At 45.8% G+C, this 13558-nt stretch overlaps 1 protein-coding gene across 5 annotated transcripts in view; it reads right to left on the reverse strand.

The window, feature by feature from the left end:
* The window catches only part of LOC108251226 (metabotropic glutamate receptor 7), a 69038-nt gene that overhangs the window by 25672 nt on the left and 29808 nt on the right, over window positions 1-13558 (reverse strand). For all 5 annotated transcript variants that reach the window (XR_005233091.1, XM_037975358.1, XM_037975357.1 and 2 more), the window contains exons 4-5: window positions 7857-7994; window positions 2427-2627 (exon numbers count right to left, since the gene is read on the reverse strand). Coding sequence is in view for 4 of the 5 variants with exons in the window: in XM_037975358.1 (XP_037831286.1) it covers window positions 2427-2627; window positions 7857-7994 (339 nt within the window). In the remaining variant the exon portion in view is untranslated. The remainder of the gene's footprint in view (window positions 1-2426; window positions 2628-7856; window positions 7995-13558) is intronic.

A 13558-nucleotide genomic window follows, 5' to 3' on the forward strand; every position in this document is an offset into this window, starting at 1 on the left:
ACGTGTGAGCGTGCACGTGTCTGCAGGTCTCCTGGTATAACGTGTGAGCGTGCACGTGTCTGCAGGACTCCTGGTGTAACGTGTGAGTATGCACCTGTCTGCAGGACTCCTGGTGGGTTAGATCTGATCTCAGACGTGTCTAATTGAAGCTCAGACCAGCTGATCGCTGCCTCCTGAGTTCAGCAGAAGGATTCGAACTCAGTGATTTGAGTGGGTCCAGCACCTCCTCAGTCCACATCAGAGCTCTTTGTTAATTAATTACCTGATAAAAGAGGCTCTGTGGGGGAAGATTTCCACAGCTCAGAAACCCTGCAGAATAATATTATGAATTCTGCAAATGGCTCATTATTGCAAATTATAAAATAATCTTTATTTAACCGGTTAAATGGTCAGACCGTGTCTCACATTTACTCTGGTATGCAGACGTTTGGTTTTCCTGCTGAACAGCTCAGTGAGTAAAGATTTCCCTAAAAAGTCAATTTGAAAATAATGCATTCTTTAAATACCTTTAAGAAGGGTTCATTTTTTATTTACACCATTTATGGTCTTAAAACAGCAATAAAACATTTATTTAGCCTGTTTTCAGGATCCACATCTTATAAAAACATCCTCCTAAAACTCTGGAATTTGTCCTTTAGGGGATTTTTGTCAGATTCTTCACCACCTTGTTGTTTTTTTAAAAAGTGTTTCATTTTTAATAAATCTTTCTTATGTTTACTTTAAGCCTCCAGATTTAATCAGACTGACAAACTGCTCAAAACGATGAAAACCTTTAATGTGGAGTTTATTCTGTTATCAATATTTCACTTTATAAGTATTTCCATCTGTTGCTATTTTTATTGGTTTTGAATATTTTTTCACTGTTCACTATCTACTTTCTGTCATCTTTTTAGGATTACTTTTATTTAGTCAGTTATTGTTCACTTTTACTCTTCTTGAAGAAGGTTCCAGTACCACTGCAACACAGGGTCAAATCATTATACACCCACTCCTGTGCAGGACAGTAAGGCAGAGATCCTTCAGATTCAGGTGGGGAGACAGAGGTCTGCTCCAGCTGTTATCCAGATGAAAGTTCAGGTGGACTTTGCTCAGGTTTCTGGTGAACTCCTACAGTCTATTTAGAACCACCAGCCGACCTAAGGTGCACGTGTTAGAGAGGAAACAAATTGTGTTTCTCTCGTCCAAATGATCTGATGGAGCAAAATCTTCTTCCAGATGTCAGGAGGTTGATCAACATCTGTGGGGGTCAGTACTCGCCATGAAGCCAGGGAAGCAGGGGAGACTTGCTGCGTTGAGCAGAACTGTCCGGTTCTTTGGTCTGTGAGGTCTTTACACAGCCTGCATCACGGCTGAACTAACCTATAGGTGGCGCTAATGATCTGACTTAACATTTCCTCACCACTTCATCTCTGTCCCAGAGTGTCTCAGTCTCAGTTTCAGATTCCCAGTATTTTCACTCCATCATGCTTTTTGACTGCACAAACATTATTGATTTAAAATATTCAATAAAGGGGAAAAAAGCACAGGAACACATTAAGTGTAAATGTGTAAACCTGCAAAAATGTTTTATTCTTCAACAAGAGGAACACATTGTTGTCTTGGATCTCATACTGGTTGCTTTGTGTCTCTTTAAGTTTCTGTTGTGAGTTTCTGAACTTCAGTTGAGTTTAAACTGCGAGCAGGAAGGTTGAAGCAGGTCAGCTGAACGTTACAAAGCTTCAGAAAGCCGACGGCTGCTGCAGATTCAGTCATCAGAATCAGAAAAATCAGAGGACTGAACCCAGATTTAGATATGCTCAGATATGCAGCAGCAGCTCTCTCAGAGTAGAAGTAATACTGCCTCATTTTATTTGGAGGCTTGGTTTGAAACATCTCTGAAGGCCAGCAGCTCTGAAAACATGATGAAATTCCTGCAGCAGTTTCTGCTCCAGAAGTCTGCTCTGACTGGAAACCAAATGAATGAAATTTCAGCTGCTGGCAGAGTCACTCACTGACTTCTGAGGCGTCGTTTTGTGATTCAGGCCACTAAAAGTCTAATTATTCCCCCTTACTGAGAGGATACATCATCTGAGTTTACAAACCTGCTGACTGATGGACTTCCTGAGGTTCCTCATCCTGGAACAAGCTCAGCTCTTTAATGACATCCTGTTTGCTTTGTTTTGTGCATTTTGTAAAACTGCAGAGGGAAACCCTCCAAGCAGCTCTCAGAAAATCTGAACTGTGGGTTTTATTCACTCATCAGGAGGAGATTTATTATGATAGCAGGTTTAAAAAAGAAAGTCACTTTTCCAGCCTGTGTATTTACGATGAGGAGCGGGCCGGTCAGGTGGATATTATTCACTCTGAGGCGTTGCAGCCTTGGAGCACGGAGAGCCTGAAAGCAGACTTTATGAGCTGCAGAAGGACGGAGTTACCGGTCCACTCACCGTTAAAGCTGACGCTGCGGATGTACTTCAGCAGTTTCTTTCCTCCAGCGAGCTCCATCTCCGGGCAGATGCCTGAGACATCAGGACAGAGGTCCCGCTGCATGTTGTGCAGCGCGTGGGCCATGGCGTACACGGCGTCAATCACAAACTGCACCTTCCCTTCCTGCTCGTACTTGGAGTCGACGCCGATGCGCTCCTGACCTGAAACAGGAAGAGAGAAGATGGCAACTCAGACTCAAACATCATGGTTCAAACTAAAAAGAGATGAAGGACGAGAGGAAGATTTCACAGTTTGAGCTTCCTCACTGATCAGATGTTTGAACTTCCCAAAGAATCCAGAGATCATCATGAACATCTCATCTTGACTCAAACTTCATGAGTTACCAAAAGGCCCAGGAAGCAAAAGATGAAATTAGTCAGAAGGCACAGGACCAACATGGGTTCATCTCTGATCTGGAAACTGAACCTGGTCCAAAACTCAGTGCGTTTACAGCCTCCGTTACCGTGGAGACAGAAACAGGTGGGTTTACAGCCTCCGTTAACGTGGAGACAGAAACAGGTGGGTTTACAGCCTTTGTTACCATGGTAACAGACAGTTAACAGGTGAATCAGTTTTTTGAGTTGTAATTGAAGTTTCTTCACTAATTCATTAATTCCAGAATCTGCAGATGAAAATGAGTCTGTGTGCTTCCATATGACACATTGAAAGATGAATAATGTGCACCGTCCATCTTTGAACTAAATCAGCTAATAAACTAATTGTGATTGTTAGGTTAGACACCAGTCAGGATCAGCTGATCTGATTGAACAGTCTGTAACATTTAAAGGCTCTTCTGCTGGTAATTTGTTCCAGCCTACTTGTTGGCAGCACAAGGTGTTTGTTGTTCATTACGGAGGAGATGTATCCATTTGGAAAGTTTGGTTTAGGTTCCAACATGGACTCAGGTCCAGATCCCTGTAGTCCTGGACTCAGAACTGTTTTCTCCTCAGTTCTGAGCTGCTGACTCTGTGTTGGCTTCTGTCTCAGAACATGTGTGTGTTTGTAAGTCTGGACATTAAATTCTGCAGGTGGATGAAGTCAGTCCTTTATGCTGGTTCATGTTTGGACTTTCAGCTGCTCTTCAGGTGTCCTGAGCTGCAGTTATCAGTAGGTGTTACTCAGAGGAGCTGCTGCCATCAGGCTGCAGGTCAGACAAGATGCTGCCGATGGGATCTGTGTGCAGAAATCCCCCCGAGTCCTGACTCTCATCTCCAGCCCTCCATATTCCCCAGCTTGAGGCAAAGTGACCCACAGCTTAATGTTATCTCATCTCGGGAGCCCCTCGGCCCCCCCTCCCTCCTCCCTGTGACTGGTCCATATCTCTCCTCCTCAGTCGTACATCCCCATCAGACCCACTGGGAGAATCTTATCGGGGCTGCAGCCATCAGGCCATGGCAAGCTGAATGTTATCAGGTCTGCAGAGAAGCTGGAAACGTCTGCTGACCGCCAGCCATCAGGGTTACTGCAACCTGCTAGTGCCACTGCTGTCGTGTGTGTGTGTGTGTGTGTGTGTCGGGGGGGGGGCAGCTGCTTTTCTAATGTACCATTCAGTCAGAAATCCACCAGTTAGAAAAAAACAGCCTACATTACCCAGAATGCACCTGTACCTGTGTAAGACAGGTGCTGGAGCATCGTGCATGACTCCTCTGTGAAGTGAGAGGAGATGAACACATGGTTCAGCAGACAAATGGATGTGTGGATCAGCAGATGTCAGATTAATTTTAGCTGTCAGGAGCTCCTCCCACCCTGCTGCTGCTTGAAATGGGTTAATAACACAAATAATTGTCCCAGTTGTTGTAATGGTGTCATACTGTTAAAACCCACAGACCCCCCTTGTTACACTTCCAGTTAAAATAAAAAATGATTCAAAGAAAATATTTAAAAAATGCTCGGAGAGCCCATTCAGGAGTCTGTTTGTGACTCCTGTTTCCTCCTCAGAGGTTTTTTTTGTCTGCTTGCTCCTGTTTCTGCAGCTCTGCCTCCCTCCTGTTCACGCTGCACAGACAAAGTGATGAAACACAGAGAAACACGAGCCAGAAGCCTTTTTATCCTCCATATTTGTTCAAATTAAACGCATTACAACCGACTGACATGAACAGTTGTTAGTCACGTGTGGCTGCTGCGTTTACAGGAAACCAGCTGATATGAAACTGTCAGTCTGTGACAGGACTCCAGTTCAGGGATGTATTTGTGTCTGCAGGCAGCAAACTGCTTCATTATCATCTTCACAGAGACCTGATGAGGTCAGAGGTCTGAGCCCCGAGTCTGTGGGGCTGCAGAACTCGTCACTGAGACTCCGAGCTGCCACTCAGCTCTGCAGCTCCATGTTTTATTTACGTCTCTGAGGATAAGTGACTCACCGCTCTGCAGCCAGAACAAACTGTCAGAGCTGAAATCTATCATGTCAGCTGGACGATTACAGAGGCATCCAACTGGAATGTTAATAGAAATTTCCTTTCTTATTGTTGGATCCTTAAAAATCCTCCATCAGACTCTCAGAAACACTGAAACCCCTGAAGTCTCGGGTCAGTTACAGATGTTTCCATCCACTGGATAACACGACAACCAGTTTTTCCTTTTGTCGAACGTTACATCAGGGAAAGCCCAGGTGATGAAGCTCAGGAAGGAGACGGGTTCTGGGTTCCATCGTACCGCTCAGGAAGGAGACGGGTTCCATCGTACCTCTCAGGAATGAGGCGGGTTCTGGGTTCCATCGTACCTCTCAGGAACGAGGCGGGTTCTGGGTTCCATCGTACCTCTCAGGAATGAGGCAGTTTCTGGGTTCCATCGTACCTCTCAGGAACGAGGCGGGTTCTGGGTTTCATCGTACCTCTCAGAAAGAAGGCGGGTTCTGGGTTCCTCGTTACACCAGATGAACCTAAACTGTGACTGTGTAAAAATGGTTAAAGATCTCAAAGCCCACCTCAGTCACGTAAAGTTTGAAGGATGTTTCTGGATCCAAGCAGCTGAAATGAGCTTCCTTTGTAGGATGGCCTGGCTCAGCCTCAGAGATCCTTAGGGTTGGCCGTGACCTCTGACCTCTGTTTATCTCCCTCAAACTGTCGCTGTAAGTCTGAATGGATCCTCAGAGTTAAACTCCCAGCTGATGTCTCTTCTCCTTGCTGCTGCTTTGTTAGAGTCAATCATCCTGAAATGGCGCAGGAGGCGCTTTCATAATGTAATTGCATGTTTAGTTCTGGGGGGGAAGATGATCCCAACATCTCTGTGGCTTGAATTAAAACGTGAGGAGGGAGGGAAGTGATGGCAAACAAAGGAGAACTAACCGTTTCAGGGAAATGGGAATTCTGACAATAAATTAGGTAGAACAAATTAATTCAAATGGCTGTGAATGCCTCTAAAGTTCATATCTTCAAGAATCAATCAGTCAGAGCAGGAAATTACAGGGAATAATGGAGGGGACTGATTGTAACGAGGCAGAGTGACACAAAGGAAAATAAGTCAGACAAGATAATTCCTTCTTTTGTGTCTTCAATCAATACCCTAAAAAGAACAAGTCCATTAGTGTTCAAGGCCTGTCCACACCTTTACACTGACTCACTAATTGCAACACATCATTGATTGGAGTTCAGAAAGGTCGAAAGTTTCTGTTTACTACTGAAAACAAAAACATCTCCACAAGCAGCCTCCTCAGAGACTCCTCTGCTCCTCCTCAGGTCCTCCTCAGGTCCTCCTCAGAGACCAGAGACTCCTCCTCAGGTCCTCCTCAGAGACCAGACTCCTCCTCAGGTCCTCCTCTGCTCCTCCTCAGAGACTCCTCCTCAGAGACTCCTCTGCTCCTCCTCAGAGACTCCTTTGCTTCTCCTCAGAGACTCATCCTCAGGTCCTCCTCTGCTCCTCCTCAGAGACTCATCCTCAGAGACTCGTCCTCAGAGACTCCTCTGCTCCTCCTCAGAGATTCATCCTCAGAGACTCCTCCTCAGAGACCAGAGACTCGTCCTCAGCTCCTCAGAGACTCCTCCTCAGAGACTCCTCCTCAGAGACTCCTCTGCTCCTCCTCAGAGACCAGAGACTCGTCCTCTGCTCCTCCTCAGAGACTCCTCCTCAGAGACTCCTCTGCTCCTCCTCAGAGACCAGAGACTCGTCCTCTGCTCCTCCTCAGGGACTCATCCTCAGAGACTCGTCCTCAGAGACTCGTCCTCAGAGACTCCTCAGAGACCAGAGACTCGTCCTCTGCTCCTCCTCAGAGACTCATCCTCAGAGACTCGTCCTCAGAGACTCCTCCTCAGAGACCAGAGACTCGTCCTCAGCTCCTCCTCAGAGACTCCTCCTCAGAGACTCCTCTGCTCCTCCTCAGAGACTCATCCTCAGAGACTCATCAGCTCCTCCTCAGAGACTCCTCCTCGGAGACTCATCCTCAGAGACTCCTCCTCAGAGACCAGAGACTCGTCCTCAGCTCCTCCTCAGAGACTCCTCCTCAGAGACTCCTCCTCAGAGACTCCTCTGCTCCTCCTCAGAGACCAGAGACTCGTCCTCTGCTCCTCCTCAGAGACTCCTCAGAGACTCCTCCTCAGAGACTCCTCCTCAGAGATCCTCCTCAGAGACTCCTCTGCTCCTCCTCAGAAACCAGAGACTCGTCCTCTGCTCCTCCTCAGAGACTCCTCCTCAGAGACCAGAGACTCGTCCTCTGCTCCTCCTCAGAGACTCCTCCTCAGAGACTCCTCCTCAGAGACTCCTCCTCAGAGACTCCTCTGCTCCTCCTCAGAGACCAGAGACTCGTCCTCTGCTCCTCCTCAGAGACTCCTCAGCTCCTCCTCAGAGACTCCTCCTCAGAGACTCCTCTGCTCCTCCTCAGAGACCAGACTCGTCCTCAGCTCCTCCTCAGAGACTCCTCCTCAGCTCCTCCTCAGAGACCAGAGACTCCTTAGTCCCGATCTACCAAACCACGGAGAAGATGTTGTTTGCAACAGGTGGAAGGTCTGAACCTCAGCTGAACTGATCTGAATTCAGTCAAAACTGTTGATACTAAGAAGGTCAGAGTTTCAAGCTGTAAACTGCCATGAGCTGAACTCACACACAAATCAGTCTCCCTGCCCTCCCTCCTGAGGGTCATTGTGATTTCTGTTGGCCTGGTCCACCTGACAGATGTTGTGGTCACATGTATGAAGTCTTAGATTCAAAACTTCACTGTAGTTCCAGGAAAGGGAAAACCTTCGGTGTATGAATGGAGATTAAAGCACTGATTAGTCTCTGCTGAATGATTTATTCAGATTAGCTTTGAGTGACCTGGTGGGCTGGAAAGGTGCTTTATAAGTGCAGATCATTTACCATCCAAACAAAAATATTACTGAAGAGCTGAAGCTGATCTGTTCCAAACACTAATAATGTAACAGGTTCTCTGATTGGCTCATTTTCCCCTCAGCCCGACCAACCTGTGCACTTCCTGCTGCTCTCGTCCTTCTTGGAAGAGCTCATCAGTTTGCAGTTGAAGTTCTCCTCCCAGTACTCTGCAAACCACACGTTCCTCCTGTTGTTCTCCAGCGTTCGGGACGTGAAGTAGGCGTCGAAGCCTGAAAGACAAACGGGAGGAGGTCAGATAAAGACGTCCATCAGCTGCTGACAACCTGCAATCAGAACGGGTTTATCTGCTCGTCTTTATTCAGGATCCAGTGTGAACAGACAACCTGCAAGTCAGTTTTTCACCTAACTGTTTATAACTGTGCCCTGTGAAGGACCTGCGACCTGCCCAGGATGTCCCCCGCCTCTGGAGATAGGCACCAGCTGCCCACCCTGAACCCTGACCAGACCCTGAACAGGAAAACAGGTAAAGAAGTGGATGGATATGTGTCAAAGAGTAACATATTAGATGAAAAGTACCAAAATAAAAGCTGTTTTCTGTTAAAACCTGGTAAATATTGGAGCTTTCTTTGATAAAAGCAGAGTAATGAAGATGATGCTGCAACAATAGTTCATGTTTTAGTTCTGAATCACTGAATGACTCAAAGGCAGAAATTTGGCTCATATTCCTAGAAAGAGTCTGCTTTTGAGAGAGAATGAATTCATTTCATTGCTGACAGCTTCCTCTCCCCTGCTCCATCACTCAGAGCCTCACAATTGTCAGCTCAGGATTTATAAGGAGGCTTTTATCTGAAGAAGTGCTCTTAATCATCTCCATATAAGTGCTGTCGTCAGACTGAGAGGCAGCTGGGTCGCCCCACATCACAGATTCGGCTCTGATGTCCTTCACACTCTCAGGTGATCCACAGATGCATGAATCTTAATCATTTCTGACAGGATAGAATTAGGATCTTGACCTCTTTAGGTTTGTCTTCGTCAGTGGGAGGAGCTGAGGGAGGTGTTGTCTGCTCGGAGGTGACAGAGGTTAAGGACAGAAACAAAAGTGACAAAATGAAACAGAGAGGAGGAGAAATCAGGCTGGAGACAAAGTCAGAGACCGAGAAACCTTCTGTACTGTTTTAAACTGAACAAACAAATCAACCTAAATTCATCTGCGTTAACACAACACCAGGGTGGAAAGACATCAGCAATGACCTCAGAGAAGCAGCTGCTGCCCATCAACCTGGGAAGGGTCAAAGGTCATGTATCTGGAGTCCATCACTCTACAGAGAGGAAGATTATTCAGAAGTGGAATTCACAAATAAGCTCCATCTCAGAGACTCTACAGGCCTCAGTCAGCAGGTCAAAGGTCAAAGGTCTTCTCTCTAAAAACAACATGGCAGCTCCACTTAGGTTCATCTGAAGGAACCAGAAGACTTCTGGAGCAGAACCAGACCAGAGGACAGATGTTTACCCAGAATGCACTGCAGCTGTCAGCACGGTGGTGGAGGGCTGATGGTTTGGGCTCCTTGCAGTCACTGAGTTGACCATGAACAGGAAAATATGGTGGGGTCTGTTTCTCAGCGAGGAAAACTGATTTCGACCTGAAACCTGCGAGTCCTGCAAGATGTCTGCTCAGCTGCAGAGGACATGAAGACACGTTTGACAGGAACAGATGATGTGACCTCAGAGGTGAGCTTCTGATGGGACTTCATGGAGCAGGAAATGTCACATCAGAGTTTGTTGTCAGCTGTGGAAATAAATTCAGTTAAATAAAGATGATTTTTATTTATTTAGAGGTCACTCTGTGTTTAAATGGTTTTGTTGTCTTTTGTCTGTTGAAGCACAGAGTTCTGCAGCTTCACCTCCTGCTGATGGGGGTTGAAAGTCTTTGTCACGTTTAACGATATCGAGTGTCTGAAAGCAGCAGCGGTGGCGGAGGAGACGGCGGGGTCACAGCCCGGGACCATTCGTTTGTCAGCGTTTGGGACCAAAAATGAAGGTTTTACTGGAACATTTTCATTTTGTTTTGGCAAAAATATCTGAAAACAAACAGCTGCCTGTGCTAAAATATTTCAACAATAAGAGGAGAAATACAGAGAAATGTTTTTTAAAAGTGTCATTTAATGACCAAACTGTGGTTCTTTGTTTCCAGCAGAAAAGGATGAATTCAGGAGTTTACAACCTGAAAACCTGAAAAACAAAGAAAGACAAACTTTCTGTGAAAATCTGACTGAAAACAATGAGAATATTGACTTTTAGACCAGTTCCTCTGGGATTCTTTGTTGATTCTTTAAGTTGTTTCAGAAAAGCAGAAAAAAAACTGAATTTCCAACAATCAGACTCATTAAAGTGAAACAGCTGAAGAAGAAGAAAAGAATCGGACTGATTGGTTTTTATTCTGGATAATCCGACAAGATGAAAACATGAAGAACGTCTCGCTGGGTCCAACGGTCCAGATGTTCATAAAAACATTTGCCTTTTTATCACCCATCTACTGCAGGGGACGTTGGTGGGACAAAAGAAGCTTCTGAAGGAAGACTGGTCTGTTTCATCCGTTCATTGCTTTGTTTGTTTGTTTGATTCATTCATTCATTGAATCATTGAACGAGTCATTCGTTCATTGGACGGTTGGTTGATTTGTTGATGTGTTTAAAGACACCTGTAAAACTCAGGACTTTCTGTTTCTGCAGGTGAGCAATCATGCAACAGGAGGTAATATTTTACTATAAAACACCTGGTGTTTCTGTCCAATCAGAGAGGAGCTGCCGTCCAATCAGAAAGGAGCTTCGGTCTAATCAGAGAGAAGCTGCCGTCCAATCAGAGAGAAGCTGCCGTCCAATCAGTGAGGAGCTTTGGTCCAATCAGAGAGGAGCTTTGGTCCAATCAGAGAGGAGCTTTGGTGCAATCAGGGAGGAGCTTTGGTCCAATCAGGGAGGAGCTTTGGTCCAATCAGGGAGGAGCTTCTGTTTAATCAGAGAGGAGCTTTGGTCCAATCAGGGAGGAGCTTCTGTTTAATCAGAGAGGAGCTTTGGTCCAATCAGAGAGGAGCTTTGGTCCAATCAGGGAGGAGCTTTGGTCCAATCAGGGAGGAGCTTCTGTCCAATCAGAGAGGAGCTTTGGTCCAATCAGGGAGGAGCTTCCATCCAATCAGAGAGGAGCTTTGGTCCAATCAGGGAGGAGCTTCCGTCCAATCAGAGAGGAGCTTTGGTCCAATCAGGGAGACGCTTCCGTCCAATCAGAGAGGCGCAGCCTGAAGGTCACACCTGAAGAATGACTACATCCACTTCCTGCTTTGTTTTGAGAACAGCTGCTGCAGAGAAACAGCTGAAGATCTTTGTTCTCTGAGTTCTTCGTCAGAAATCCATCAGCGTTTCCTCGCCGGCGTCGGGTAATTATGGAGCAGCCCTGACGGAACGAGGAGGAGTTTCCTCTGATGCTCGGGTATCGATCCAACACGGAGCTGTCGCACGTTTCCACACAGTTCATCTTCCTTTAATGAAGCCATTAATCAGCATCCGTCTGAGCCCAGTTTCAGCGTGGCTGCACTCACCTGTCAGGGTGAAGTCTCTGCCTCCTAATTGGGACACAAACAAACACAAATAATGACTTTAAAGCTTTGCTCGCTCTTTTAGAGATTATTGATGTCTGAGGGATGTGAGGAGAGAAATCTCAGCTCAAACCGAAACAGAAGGAGCAGAATCTGACGGCGAGCGTTTCTGCAGATCAGGACAGGTGTTTTCAGCTCCACTTCAGATGGTTTTCAGCCATTTTAGCTGTTTTCTAGATTTTTCTAACTATTTTCCAATGTTTTTTTGTTTTCTCTCCAGAGGTTCTCCAATGTCTTTCCAGCTGTTTTCCAGTGGATTTCCAGCAGTTTTTTCACTCGTATTTCCAGCTGTTTCCCAAAGGTTTTCCAGCTCCTCGTCTGTCTCAGTCTTGAGCCGCTGGACTGGTTTCCTGTTAACGAAACAGAACTTGTTCGCCTCATGACCACAGTCACAACCAGAACCAGGTTCATTTAGCAGAAACAAGTTTTTACTTCACAGTTTGACCTGTGAGACAGGTACATTCAAATCTTCCTTTTTGTTTTTATATCCTGAATGCATCACATATGATCCAAGAAAGAGGAACGATGAAACTGAACTGAAGGTTTAACAAAGACGCAGGTTCAGGAAACAGAACTTTATGCCCGTTGTTTCGTTCTCTGAACCTTTGAAGAAAACAGTTTTCCTGAAAGCTGCAGCCTCTGCTGCATGTTGATGCAGCACATCTGTAGCAGGAAGCAGCTCGCAGTGTTTGAGGTTAACAGCTCCGAATCAGAGATCTGAACGGGTTGGAAGTGTCTGAGGGGAACTTTGGTGCTGCAGGGGTTCTGATTCATCTCTCAGGCGTACAGAGCTCAGGTATCACAGCATCACTAACCTGGAGCCGCCGAGCAGCGTCACTGGAGGGCCCGTTTTACCATCTCACCTGCTTCAGTTTTCAGCCTGAACTCTGTGTCTGAATGTCGGCAGACACCACCTGAGGTGCAGTCGATTGTCAGGTCATTTTAATGCAAACAGCTGTTTCTTTTAAAGGAAGAAGCTGTCTGAGTCAGAGGTGCTCTTTGATTCTAAGCTAATTGTTTATAAATGACAGTACAGGTGGCTCAAATGTAAAAGAAATGAGGTTTAGATTGAATCTGCAGTAATTTTACACAACCTGGGTGAAGTTCCACATGGTTCCTGTTCAGGCATGGCAGTAAAAGCTGCACATCTGCCAACAGCTGTTCGTTAAAAGGACAAAACTAAATGAACAGCAGCAGCAGCAGGAAAACTTTGGGTCTTTTCAGTGAAACATTACCTGGAAGGACACAGTTGTTTTTTGTAGGACACAAACTTTCAGGGAGTGAAAACTAACTGAAGTGTTCGGGGGTCGCTGCTGAAACTGCAGCCAAAATCCAACTGAGCTGCCAGACCTGCTGCCGGGGCCGCAGCCAGGAAACCCAGGAGGAAAAGTTCATTACAAGGCCTGATGTGGCTGAGCCTGGAGGGCTGAAAACAACTGGTTAATGCTCGTATTTCAGATAAAACTAATCCGTCTTTAAAGGAACGAGTCAGAATCTAACGAACACAAACAAGAACCAACAGCTTCAGCTCATTCAGAACAAACAGAAGGAAGTTCAAGATGAGAAATTTAAGACATAAAGAATAAAAAGGACAAATCTCTTATTAAATACCAGTTTATATGATAAAGTGTTTGTAAACACGTCATTAAACAGACCTGATAAATGTCAGATTCCAGCTTCTCTTCATCTGTAAACACATTCTCCATACAAAACAGGAAACTTTTCTGTAAATAAAAACAAATTTAATGTCTGAACCCACAGAAACATCAGATGGATTATTTTTAACCACCAGGCTTCTGTCGCTGTAGGCGTTTCTTCCTGAAGCAAAATCAGGTCAAAATTTACAGCAAAACCCACCAGAGGGAAAGTTTCTATGTGCAGGAGGAGGAGGGAGGGCGGCGAGGAGGATAAAGAGAGAAAAGGAGACAAAACGCTGGAGTGAAGCAGAAGAAAAGACGTCCTGCATGATTAGCGTCAGCAGCTCAGAGTTTGTCAGATTAGTGTTCAGTTTCACACTGAAGCATAAAGAATCGTGTCTGACAGGCTGCCGGAGAGCAACGCATTGAGTCAGAGCCCAAAAAAGACACATCCATGATGGGATAAAACATCCGGGAAGGGCTGAAACATCCAGGAAGGGCTGAAACATCCATGATGGGCTGAAACATCCAGGAAGGGCTGAAACATCCA

The sequence above is a fragment of the Kryptolebias marmoratus genome, linkage group LG4 (assembly GCF_001649575.2).
Source record: "Kryptolebias marmoratus isolate JLee-2015 linkage group LG4, ASM164957v2, whole genome shotgun sequence".
In the NCBI taxonomy this organism is placed as follows: domain Eukaryota; kingdom Metazoa; phylum Chordata; class Actinopteri; order Cyprinodontiformes; family Rivulidae; genus Kryptolebias; species Kryptolebias marmoratus.